The 12,536-nt window shown below is 39.5% G+C and overlaps 1 protein-coding gene across 2 annotated transcripts in view; it reads right to left on the bottom strand.

Annotated features, from left to right (window-relative positions):
* The window catches only part of fmn2a (formin 2a), a 42,062-nt gene that overhangs the window by 5,211 nt on the left and 24,315 nt on the right, over nucleotides 1–12,536 (bottom strand). Inside the window, exons 8-13 of one of the 2 annotated variants that reach the window (XM_081347301.1) lie at nucleotides 11,095–11,186; nucleotides 10,854–10,983; nucleotides 10,584–10,730; nucleotides 8,721–8,780; nucleotides 8,022–8,142; nucleotides 3,544–3,636 (exon numbers count right to left, since the gene is read on the bottom strand). In XM_081347301.1, coding sequence (XP_081203427.1) covers nucleotides 3,544–3,636; nucleotides 8,022–8,142; nucleotides 8,721–8,780; nucleotides 10,584–10,730; nucleotides 10,854–10,983; nucleotides 11,095–11,186 — 643 coding nt within the window. Of the gene's footprint in view, nucleotides 1–3,543; nucleotides 3,637–8,021; nucleotides 8,143–8,720; nucleotides 8,781–10,583; nucleotides 10,731–10,853; nucleotides 10,984–11,094; nucleotides 11,187–12,536 lie in introns of those variants that run through there. The other variant, XM_081347302.1, reaches the window with a different exon arrangement.

The raw sequence follows: 12,536 nt of genomic DNA, 5'->3' as shown, positions 1-12,536 counted from the left end.
AGTATGCCCTACTGAACATTTTGCACATTTTAAAGACAAATTCATTAATCTGGTGCACTTTGAGAGTTCAAAATTAAGAGCTCCAACCAATGTTCAGTGTGCAAATTGAACAAAGAAAAAGTCTGTGCATTGACTTGAAGGCTACCTGAACTTAAAAGGGGCGCTTTAGGGCTTGTGCGCTAGAGATGTGCAGACCAGCTCTAACGTCACCTGAATCCGCTGTTAAACATCAATCATCCAATTGCCAACTGCTCAAACCTCAGATATTCTGATTTAGAGATCTGCACCTGATCATCACATTACAATTCTCAATGTTAAAGGGGTGGTTCGGGATTTTTGACATCGGACCTCATTTTTAAGTCAGCCTGGTTGTTATTCATCAGTGGAGACATTTTTTTAAAAAAATTATCCAGTCCTTATATTTGGATAGTTAGCCGATGCTAGGCTAGCGCGAGTCAAGGGTAGATGTTAGCCAGCCATTAAAAACCGTTTTACCCACTCCACAGTGCACCAAACGCAAATCAATTATGACACTAGACTATCGATGCAAATGTCCGTTGAGAGAATAATGTTAGAAATCAAACATTACCTTTCATCTCAATGATCCCAAAGGAACTAGATTCTCAGCAGCTGCGGAATTTTACTTTGCTCCAGTTAGTAATGCGGCAAAAAGTAAACACAGAAAAGAAGCGCCCTACAGTGTGTGTAGTACATGTGTGTACCGCCTCACTCGGTTGCCTAGGTAATCAATATCACTCCGCTGCTGCTGTAGACAAGGCTTATGATTACAGGGAACAAATTATAACTAATGCAATGTGATGAAAGGTAAGTTTGATTTCTAACATTATTCTCTCAACGGACATTTGCATCGATAGTCTAGTGTTATAATTGATTTGCGTTTGGTGCACTGTGGAGTGGGTAAAACGGTTTTTAATGGCTGGCTAACATCTACCCTTGACTCGCACTAGCCTAGCATCGGCTAACTATCCAAATATAGCCTAAGGACTGGATAATTAAAAAAAAAATGTCTCCACTGATGAATAACAACCAGGCTGACTTAAAAATGAGGTCCGATGTCAAAAATCCCGAACCACCCCTTTAAGCATGATGATATGGCAACATATCACACTTCTTCCCATAATAACGAACTTCGTTACAATCACATTGTTGGAAAACACTCTCATCAGAATAATTATGTTAAGCTTGTGTATATTTTAGTTAAAGCTGTTAAGTTATAAAGCAATCTTATGTAGGGTTTTTCCTTTGTGCTTTATATGACCACTAGAAGGTGCTCTAGGCATTCCTTGATTGCTTTTCCCTGAAGAGAAATAGGCCTACGTTGTTAAAAAATTAAAGTAAAAGTGACGTTCGTTGCTTTTTACCGTGAAATGAGAGTTCAGAGTCTTTTAATGATTTATATCTGATCGACCCGCGACCCACCCGCAATTAATTTGTTATTTTTTATAACTTGGCCCGTCTGAGCCGTGGATTATCTGCACGAAATTTGACGGAGACGGCCGCCTCGTAATTCTCTATGCAGGAAAAACCCTGCTAGTAACATGCATAGGCCACAAAGTGTTGGCGAAATAACACATTAGCGGACCGGAGGTTTTTTCCATAAAACTTCTTCCACAACATAAATTCAAGCTCTTTCAAGGACCTGTATCTATGTATGTTTCTTTTCAAAAACTTTCCAGGGCTTTGAATTTTTTTTTTTTTCAGATTCATAAACTTTCAAGGATTTCAAGGGCCCGTGGGAACCCTGTATAAAGCACATATTAATGCCTTATTCTGCATGACCATTTTCTACATCCCTTAATCCCACCCAATACCTAAACTTAACTACTTTACTAACTATTAATTAGCAGTAATTAGGAGTTTACTGAGGCAAAAGTCATAGTTACTAGTGAGTTACATAGTTAGTTAATAGTGAGAACTGGACCCTAAACTAAAGTGTGACCTTACTCTGAAGACTTTTGAGTGTGATCCTTTTAGAGATGAAATATCTTTCCACTTGAGTTTTCATAGGCCACATTCCCAATGTTTTTGACCCAGGGTCCGAAATTAACTTTTTGGCTCACCTGCCAAGGGGACTGGTAGATGAAAAAATGCACCAGCCAAGCATATTTTTTACCGGCCAAAATAATAAACAGCCTTTTTTTTGGTCACACATTACACATACATTCATTCAAGTACTTTTAATTGAGATTATAAGGTAGGCAAATTATGTTGAATACAAACGTAAAAAATTGTCCAGAGCAAAATTTGAAATGTATAATTAAAAAAAAAAAACTATATATATATTGATCAAAATATATGAAATATTACTATCATTGGGGTGAAATTTTTTTTTTTTTTTTGTCAGTTGTTTCCTGACTCATGTGGAAGGGAAGGCAGAACGTCCTCGGTTAAGTTACTTACGTAACCTCGGTTCCCTGAGATATAAGGGAACGAGTAATGCGTTGCAAACGCTATGAGAAAACTAATATCGAGAAAAGAACGGCCAATATGTAAAGCAGAAGCTGCCTGGCCAGCGGCGGAGTATGCACGATCCGCGAGTGCTGAAGACGCTCTGCACGGCTTATTTGGGGCGACCGCTTCTTCCAGTGGCGGGAGCTTCACATATCCTTTTTCCTCAGCGCCGTCAACAGATAGAGCGTTAACTGTACGTAGGCCTACACACGGCCGCCGACTTGAGCTGCAAAGAAGCTCTGTCAAAAAGTCCAGGAAAGCTTGACGCTTGTCCGCTCTAAATAGTGAGTGCGCGCGCGCTCTCTCTCTCTCTCTCTATCTCTCCCTGCTCGGAGGCAGAAGAGCGCGTGCGCGCTGACAATTTTATTATTTTGGTATGAACATTCACCCGCCACTGTGGCGGATAGCCTTTTGAGATATACTCGCCAAACGGAAAATCTACCCGCATTTGGCGCTTGGCGGGTGTTAATTTCGGACCCTGTTTTGACCCATTCAATATGACTATAAATATTATTAATAATATGATTTTTTTTAAATAAAAAATATATGCAAATTAAGAAATCTATTGCTACTATTGTACAGTAAATTAAAAAAAGAGTATTTAATAAAATATTTTTCTTTTATAGTACAACTGTTAAATTAAAATACAAATATATACGTCCTAATATATATATATATATATATATATATATATATATATATATATATAGAGAGAGAGAGAGAGAGAGAGAGAGAGAGAGAGAGAGAGAGAGAGAGAGAGAGAGAGAGAGAAAGCCAAATCACAGTAAATGAACCAAACTGCTTTGAGACGCTGAAAACTGTATCATGAACTGCTTTTGGAATGCACTCCCTAAAAATGAGGACTGTTTTTCTAAATAAATGCAGTCTCTGGAATCACTGCAGGAATTCACTACAATAATACATTTCTGAGTGCTAACATTACTTTGGTTTCTTGTATAAAAGCGCGAGATGCTAAAAGAAAAAATCTTGACATTTCCGATTCAAATGGCACAATCTTATGTAAAACAATAGCAGTCTGAATAGGGCCTATGTTTGCTATGTATTTTTTACCTCTAGTGAGAAATTCTTCCATCTTGTCCTTAAAGGGCTGCAGGTGCTCCTCAGACGAGACATTACACACCTTTTCTGTTTCTGCTGAACAGGCTGTAAAATAAAGTAGAGCAGGAAGACAGATGTGAGAAAGAAACAAACAAAACCAATCATGGAACTGAAGAACAGCTTATTTTAAACATTGAAAACATCTTATGTTAGGCTACACAACTACTAGCCACTTAAAGGGATACTCCACTTTTTTTGGAAATAGGCTCATTTTACTACTCCCCCAGAGTTAAACAGTTGAGTTTTACCGTTTTTGAATCCATTCAGCCGATCTCCGGTTCTGGCGGTACCACTTTTAGCATAGCTTAGCATACATCATTGAAGTGGACAAGACCATTAGCATTTCTCTCAAAAAAATGACCAAAGAGTTTCGATATTTTTCCTATTTAAAACTTGACTCTTCTGTAGTTACATCGTGCACTAAGACCGACGGAAAATGTAAAGTTGCAATTTTCTAGGCTGATATGGTTAGGAACTATACTCTCATTCCTGTGTAATAATCAAGAACTTTACTGCCATACCATGAGTGCAGCAGGCGTAATGATACGACGCAGCGCCTGAAAATAGTCCCCAGCTCGGTAACTTCCAACGCTCCCTGTGCAAGCAGGTTGTCACATTGATTATGTTGACGGAAGGTAGCCTATTTTCAGGCGCTGCGTCATATCATTACACCTGCTGCACTCATGGTACGGCAGTAAAGTTTCTTGATTATTACGCAGGAATGAGATTCAAATGGCACAATCTTATTTAAAACAATAGCCGTTTGAATAGGGCCTATGTTTGCTATGTATTTTTTACCTCTAGTGAGAAATTCTTCCATTTTGTCCTTAAAGGGCTGCAGGTGCTCTGACGCAGCGATGAAAATAGTCCCCAGCTCGTTAACTTCCAACGCTCCCTGTGCAAGCAGGTTGTCACGTTACTTATGTTGACGGAAGGTAGCCTATTTTCAGGCACTGCGTCATATCATTACGCCTGCTGCACTCATGGTACGGCAGTAAAGTTTCTTGATTATTACGCAGGAATGAGAGTATAGTTCCTAACCATATCAGCCTAGAAAATCGCAACTTTACATTTTCTGTCGGTCTTAGTGCACGATGTAACTACAGAAGAGTCAAGTTTTAAATAGGAAAAATATCGAAACTCTTTGGTCATTTTTTTGAGAGAAATGCTAATGGTCTTGTCTACTTTAATGATGTATGCTAAGCTATGCTAAAAGTGGTACCGCCAGAACCGGAGATCGGCTGAATGGATTCAAAAACGGTAAAACTCAACTGTTTAACTCTGGGGGAGTTGTAAAATGAACCTATTTCCCCAAAAAAGTGGAGTATCCCGTTAAATAACTCTCATAAAACACATTTTAGGATTGCACTGATGACCTCAAGTCTTTGTATACAAACTGTTATATACAGTAGTCAAAAAAAAAAGAATGAAAGAATGAAAGAATGAAAAAAGACATGTCCAGCTAACAGGGAACATTCTCAGAACTTTGGCTAACATTCTGGAAACTTTCTTCCAGAAAGTTTGTTCAAAGCTAGATGGTCTTAAATTAAGTTCTCAAACCGTTAACATAACATTATTTATACATTGTTCATGGAATGTTTTAGTTGGACATTCATCTAACTTTTTTTTTTCTGTTACTACTTGTTTCAGTAACAGTAAAAAGTAACATTCCCAAAATGTTTGCAATTAAATGTAATGTTCCCTTAATGTTTTTTAGAGAACATTCAGAAATAAAGTTTTCATAGCTTAATGGAAACTTAGTAAAACGTTCTTAGAACATATTTTTGTTAGCAGTGAGCACAGCAATGGCCTCAACATATGGCCCAAATTCTCTGGACAACTCTTCACTGATTAAACTGCTAAGACCAGCAACAAACTATCATTTAAAGCAGCTACCATTGACTTTTATTAGCAGGAAGCTTGTTACATTCAATCATTCTGCTTCGTCTTCCTGCACTTCACATATCAGTATAATGAAAAATTTGCTATTTGTGACCTGTGCTAATAGATGCTAATGAATCCCATTTCATGAACCTTTCCTTCGCTTCAGTTCGCTGTACACCTAGAGCCTCACCGGCTTCACCGTGTCACACTCCATCACTACATTCGGTGATGGATCACAGCCTTGCATGCCAATCAGCGCAATGCAAACACACACATGCTAATGTCCCTGCCAGCTGGATCATGGGCTTTGTGAAAGCAAAAGCCTGCATAACTCTGTGCCCCTTCCAGCTGTCAGTGTCACATCTGCTTTAGCGCTTAGCTTAGCTTGCTAATGTAGTGATGATCCATTTATTGTATGAACCTGGTGTAAGAGAGAAGCCATGCTTATTGGGCCGCGGGGAGATTTCAGGGACGTGAACTGTTAAGATTCAGAGAAGCACAGAACATTGCCAGAGGAGAAATATTTGCCTGCGTTAAACAAATGTAGGCTTGATCTGTTCAGCAGGTGTACGCCAAAACCATTTAGCTAAGCATACAAGCTCTGGAAAAGTACATTTACAATTTATCAACCACATGTATAGTGGGCCTAACTAATAAGCTTTTGAAAGATTAACAATGCAAATCGCTGACTAGGGATTCGAGCTAAAGCATGCAAAAATATGGCTAACAGCAGGGGTGAAGTTAATAGGATGTATAGCAATGCATCAAAGCGACCATCCTTCAATTGAAATTTCCATGAGCCAAATGCAAATCCATCTGATATGTTTGAATGGCTCAAGTGCAACTCAAAATGCTCGGACGTTATTATTTGTGTGGTAGACAATCTCACTCCGGATTAATTATTGACTGTAAATGTGTTTTTGATGTAGGGCAGTGTTCTATTTTTACCACATCAACATCCACCAGTGTTTTTTCAAGCCAACAAGCCAAACATGCCAACAGTGGAATGTGAGTATTTCCACATCTGTGTGTGTGTGTGTGTGTGTGTGTGTGTGTGTTTTTGGGTTGGCAATGAAAATGTTTGCAGGGATTTAAACTCAGCTTTGAGCATGTAATCGGATTCTTACACCTCATTCACACTCCGTCGTGCACTTAAGCTGGGTCGTACAACCTTTGACTTGCGGCAAATGACAAAGCTGAACCAATCTCACTAACCTCCTGAAGACCCTGGTAAATTGCTTTACTGGTCAGGGAGCAAAGCAGACAGTTCTTAAGAGGCAGTTTAAGCCCTCTACCTGCCCTCTAGTTTCTTTTAGAAAGCACCAGAACATATGGCATTTCCTAAAAATAGGGTACAAAAGAGGGTCTGAAATTTATTTATACATTTACTGAATATATGCGTTAATTTATTTATTTATTTAAACAAATATCTTGATCAAAATATCACAATATTTTTTATATTGTAATTACTAACTTTTCATTTCTGTTACCAAAATGTCTAAAAATGTATGTTATATAAAACTCAAACTATCCAACACATTTAACACATCCTCACAGAATTTTTATTTTTAATTTTTCTGAACTGTAATGTATACATATACTGTAGGGACAGTTCACCTGCAGAAACCTGGAGTTAAGTGCTTTAGGCCTGTAAGAACAGGTACGACCCCTAGGAAAAGTGCTGAAAATTACCCCTCTCTCATTTATTTACTTCACCGATTACCATTAAGCTTTGTATCAGTAGAAAACCTGTAGTATTTTTGAATTACCGTGCTTCCCTCCCTCATGTCCCCCTGAGACGAGAGATTTCTGTATTTTTTGTCTGGAAAAAAACCTCTGACCTCTGAAATCGTAATTTTGCGTCATCGGAGGCTTTTTTGGCCAGAGACTATAGAGACTACAGTCAGTAGGAGGAGCTAGTTCCGCATGTTTTCAACCCGCCCATAGGGGGTGGGATCTCACGATAAAACGGCGTCTTTTCAGTCTCGAGTCAACTAGTAGCCTAGTTGTATCATTTCTTCCTGCCTTCTGTAACCGGTCGGCGTGGCTTGGGAGTGGCCTCGTAGGGCAGCGAAGCAAATGCATTCTGGGAGTTGTTGTCTTTCATCAACATGAGCCAAAAATACATTTTCTGGCTTTTCTCAGACTAGAAGGCACCAACTGCTAAAATAATTTCACATTTCTACTACATAAATGACCTAATTTAAATACACATTCATCTTTCCAGCGGTGAAGTATCCCTTTAACAAACCACATTTGCAGTATTGATCATTGTGGCAGCCAGCTGGGGGTTCAATAAAAACAGCCATTTGAAAATCAATGAGCCTTCTAAAGGAGAACACGGGTCACTGGTGTTGATGTATACAAACTAAACATGTCTGTATGTTTTTGTATATGCACACTTGTATGTAGTTCTCGTTTGTCTGTATGTCCATGTGTTGTGTCCACATGTGTTTGCATGAATGTGATCTCATGTATATGCATGGAAGTGTGTGTAAAAGCATGTGTGTATTCATTTATTTACTTTGTGCGTGTCCACATCTCACCATTCAGATCTTTCCGTAGCTTACGGAGGTCACGTTGAAAATCCTCAAACTTCATCTGTGACGCCTGAAACAGATCCTGAGGCTCTGGAAGTGGGTACATGCATGTTTCTTTACCTGCATCCTGACACACAAAAAATGGAAAAAAAGCCCAATCATACAGCTGTTGTGTTTATGAGATCATATCTGTACCGGTGGTTGATATGAAAAATAACTGAATGTGAATTGTGTTCAAACAAGTTTGGTGTGTAAAGATAATTTTGATTCCAAAAACAATGAAAACATCAAACACAACAAATCAATCTCAATAGCGCTCCGTCTGTCAGAGATCAGAGCCGCTCGCATGACATGCACACATATGCCTTCTCCTTGTTATTTGCCTGAGCGCTAGAAGCACTTCAACAACCTGTGGATCATATTTTGTCAATTTGGACATGGCCTTGTAATCACAACATCTGGACTGACTGCTGACGGTATTTACAATACAGCCCTTTTAATCTGCGTCCAAAAAGGGCATCAAGCAATCAAAGGGCTCTGCTCGTTCAGAGCGGCCATTTGTCTATATGGTGAAGGGAAAGAAAGGCAAATCAAAGTGATGAAACCAAAAACAAAGCCACATTTTTGTCTAACATGAAGGGTGATTCTAAGGGACCTGGGGGTCTGTTATTCGAGCCAATGAAATAAACAGCTGGCCAAACCTACCTCATCAAAATGTCGCAGATAGTAAGCAACTATGTAGGACAGGAGGCTCTGAGAATTATCCTGATGGAGCGAGAGAAGGAGAAGAGAGATAGAAATAAACACAGGAGAATAATCATTTTTCATGTTTTGGGATTGTATACACTCGTTTAGCTCAAAGCGGTTGTGAAGAAGAGGCCAGACCTGGTGGCCTGGAAAGGCGTTCGCTCACGTGCACGTGTGCAGACACACAGAACACATGCGATGTGGATATAGGCTAGCAGTACTTGACACGACTGTATAGACTGCTCATTGTGAGTGATATTGCCAAAAAGGTCTGTTTTCGACCTAGTCAGTGGGGTACACTATGGGAATTTGGGACCTAGTACACTATGGGAATTTCCATGCATGTTCATACTAGGGTTTATGCTGGTTCTGTGCTGGTCTAGCTGGTGGATATGCACAGCCATGATGTTAAAGGTGGTATCAGTGATTTCAGGCCCAAAAATATTTTTATCACATTCATCTAATCTTTCCTAACGATCCGCTAGCTGCCCGCCCCATAAGCATGCCGTCAAAAAACGCGTCTCTGTAGGCAGCCTAGGCTCTGAGATCTGCACACAAAAACAAATGGTTTAGCCAAACACTCAAAACCAAAACAAATAGTGTTCCAACCAATCACCGACAGGGGGAGGGTGTTGTGAGGTTTTGAGCCAGCTTTTTCTTCAGCTCTGACTTCGCGTGCAGCCGTGCACGAGCACAAAACCTCACAACACCCTCCCCCTGTCGGTGATTGGTTGGAACACTATTTGTTTTGGTTTTGAGTGTTTGGCTAAACCATTTGTTTTTGTGTGCAGATCTCAGAGCCTAGGCTGCCTACAGAGACGCGTTTTTTTGACGGCATGCTTATGGGGCGGGCAGCTAGCGGATCGTTAGGAAAGATTAGATGAATGTGATAAAAATATTTTTGGGCCTGAAATCACTGATACCACCTTTAACCAGCAAAACTGTAACTTAAAGGGATAGTTCACCTAAGATTAAAATTCCTTCATCATTGACTCATCCTCATTTTTTTGAAACCTGTATGACTGACTTTTATATATAGTGGTGGCCAAAATTATTAGAAAATATTGACCTTTTTTGCCTCCAAAACATGATTTCATTTCATAATGTTCATGAAATATGAAAATGTTTGCTCTGAGTACAACAAATATCCGATGAAGTGAGTCGTACTGTTTTTATCCACTTTTAACTTCAATATTTGGTATGTCCACCTTTTGCAGCAATTACAGCAGCACATCTCTCTTGCATAGTGTCAACATATTTCCTGAGAACTTCAACACTAATGTTATCCCATGCCTTCCGGAAACTGAAGCCAAAGGCTATCCTTTGACTGCACAATAGATCTGTCCAGTTTATTTTCCAACTCGCCCCAAATTTGCTCGACAGGGTTGAGGTCCGGACTTTGATGGTGCCAGTCCATCATTTTTAATGTTCCAGCAGATTCCTTCTGTCGCAGGTAGTTCCGGCAATAGTTAGAAGAATGTTTAGGGTCAATGTCCTCTTGGAAAATAACAACTGAAACCTCTTAAATATGCCAAGTTTTCTACAAATTTTGGCCACCACTGTATATATAATATATTATAGTATATATATATATATATATATATATATATATATATTTTTTTTTTTTTCTCCATACAATGAAAGTCAATGGAATCCAATGTTAAGGATTCTCATCGTATGGGCAAAAACAGACAGAAACATTCTTCTTTTGTGTACCACAAAAGCACATGTTTGGAATGACATCAGGGTGAGTAAGTGATGACAGTATTTGGGGGTGACCTGTCTATTTACACTGGCGACAGTGATCTCATATTTACTCACACTGCTCTTGACATCTTTTAACTTGGGCAGGATGTCAAGGGTAAATCCGTCTGCCTGTCCTCTGCTTCGGTTGCCCCCGTTCATAATGTTCCCGAATGCTAGAACCAAACCTAGAACTTGCAGGACGGCTTGACCTGACTGTAGAGCCTGTAAACAGAGAAGAGAAAGATGATGAAGCACATGTGTTTTCTTCACTACTTTCTATCTGACCTTTCAACTTGAAATATATGTAAGTGCAATCTGACTTGTGTGCTTCAAGCTCTTTCTCACCGTACAGACTCTTAGCAGTGTTTCTAGTTTACGCTGAACTGATGTAACACACTCCGTGAAGCTGGACTGGAAGAGAATACAGAAAACCCTCTCTGAAAACTGAGGAACCTCTGACAACTGCAGCAGAAACCTGACAGTGACAGACAAACACAAAGCGACAGGGAGGCAAATGAATGACTAAGGAATGAATAAGGAGAATAAGTGGATGGATGGATGGATGGATAGACTGATGGATACATACTGTTCAGGCTTGTCCAGTGGTTTTGCATTTTCTTTGTTTTTTGAAGACTTGATATGTTTCTCAATCTGATCCATCTCTTCTTTTTGAGCTCTCTGTGAGGTTGACAAAAGAATAGAATGAAAGTACATTGAGAGAGGGAAAATGCATTTATATACTTGTAATAGAACATTTCATCATAATAGTGATGATCTCATAAAACTGTAATGTGGGAAAATGCTCTCTGCTGTGTGTGTTGTTTTGTGACCTTTGATTAAGAACCCAACATAGAAAGAGTGATCCACACTTCAGACTGTGCTTGAGTCTGATAGTGAAAAAGAGAATAGAAAGAAAAAGCAGGAGAGAGGAAAGTGGGGATATACTGTGTGTGTGTGTGTGTGTGTGTGTGTGTGTGTGTGTGTGTGTGTGTGTGTGTGTGTGTGTGTGTGTGTGTGTGTGTGTGTGTGTGTGTGTGTGTGTGTGTGCGTGTGTGTGTGTGTGTGTGTGTGTGTGTGTGTGTGTGAGAGGGTGTGAGGGGGTGTTCTGTGGTTTTGGTTGAAGGAGTCAGAGACAGCGTGGAGTCTCGCACACTAAAGAGAAACAACCTCAACATTTAAACTCAGCAACACTGCCTCAAGCTACAGCGGGAACGGGTGGGTGGGTTGGAGGAAAAACAGAGTGATGGAAGAAAAGATAGTTTTCAGCAGAAAGTTACTACACATAATACACAATTCTACACAAACACATAACTTCATATTATTATTTGTCAATGCTGCACTATGAGACTTTTGGCCCTCTAGTGGTTAAAAATAAAAGCGCATGTGTCTTGTGGAAGAACATTGTTTTGGTCGTGTTTCGGCTTTGCGTGGATGCACGTGTTAGTGCCACTGGTGTACACATGAATACAGGACATCATATCAGAGCAGATTTTTACAACCAGTGATTCCACGGAGGCTTGTCATTTTTAGTTTTACATTACACACAGCCGGAACTACTTTACGCTCTGTTCGGGTATTACGTGACACGAACAGGTAAATGACAATTGTGCAATTTCCCACAAAAATCAGTCCCAACATTATTATAGGTTTATCAAAGTGTAGTTGGGTAAAGTAAATACATGGTTTGGAAGATTCTTTTTTTTTTTTTTTTTTTTTTTTATAAATATATTATTAAAGGGATAGTTCACTTTGAATTAAAATTTTGGTATGTTTTAGCTTACCTCAAGGGCATCCAAGATGTAGGTGTCTTTTTTTCCGCAGTAGTTTCAATTTTGATATTTTTAGGTCAAACCGTTCTTGTCTGACAGTCATATCATGCAGGTCTATGGTCACTGTCTCAAAGAGCATGCACAGAGTCCAAATTAAAACAATTCCCCATCGTCCAAATTAAACAATTCCCCATCGTAAGTACACATTGATGGCCTAAGACACGAAATGAGCGGTTTGTGTGAGAAAACGAACAGTATT

This window comes from Scardinius erythrophthalmus (genome assembly GCF_964197995.2).
Source record: "Scardinius erythrophthalmus genome assembly, chromosome: 19".
NCBI lineage: Eukaryota > Metazoa > Chordata > Actinopteri > Cypriniformes > Leuciscidae > Scardinius > Scardinius erythrophthalmus.
This window is presented reverse-complemented; position numbering and strand designations above follow the sequence as displayed.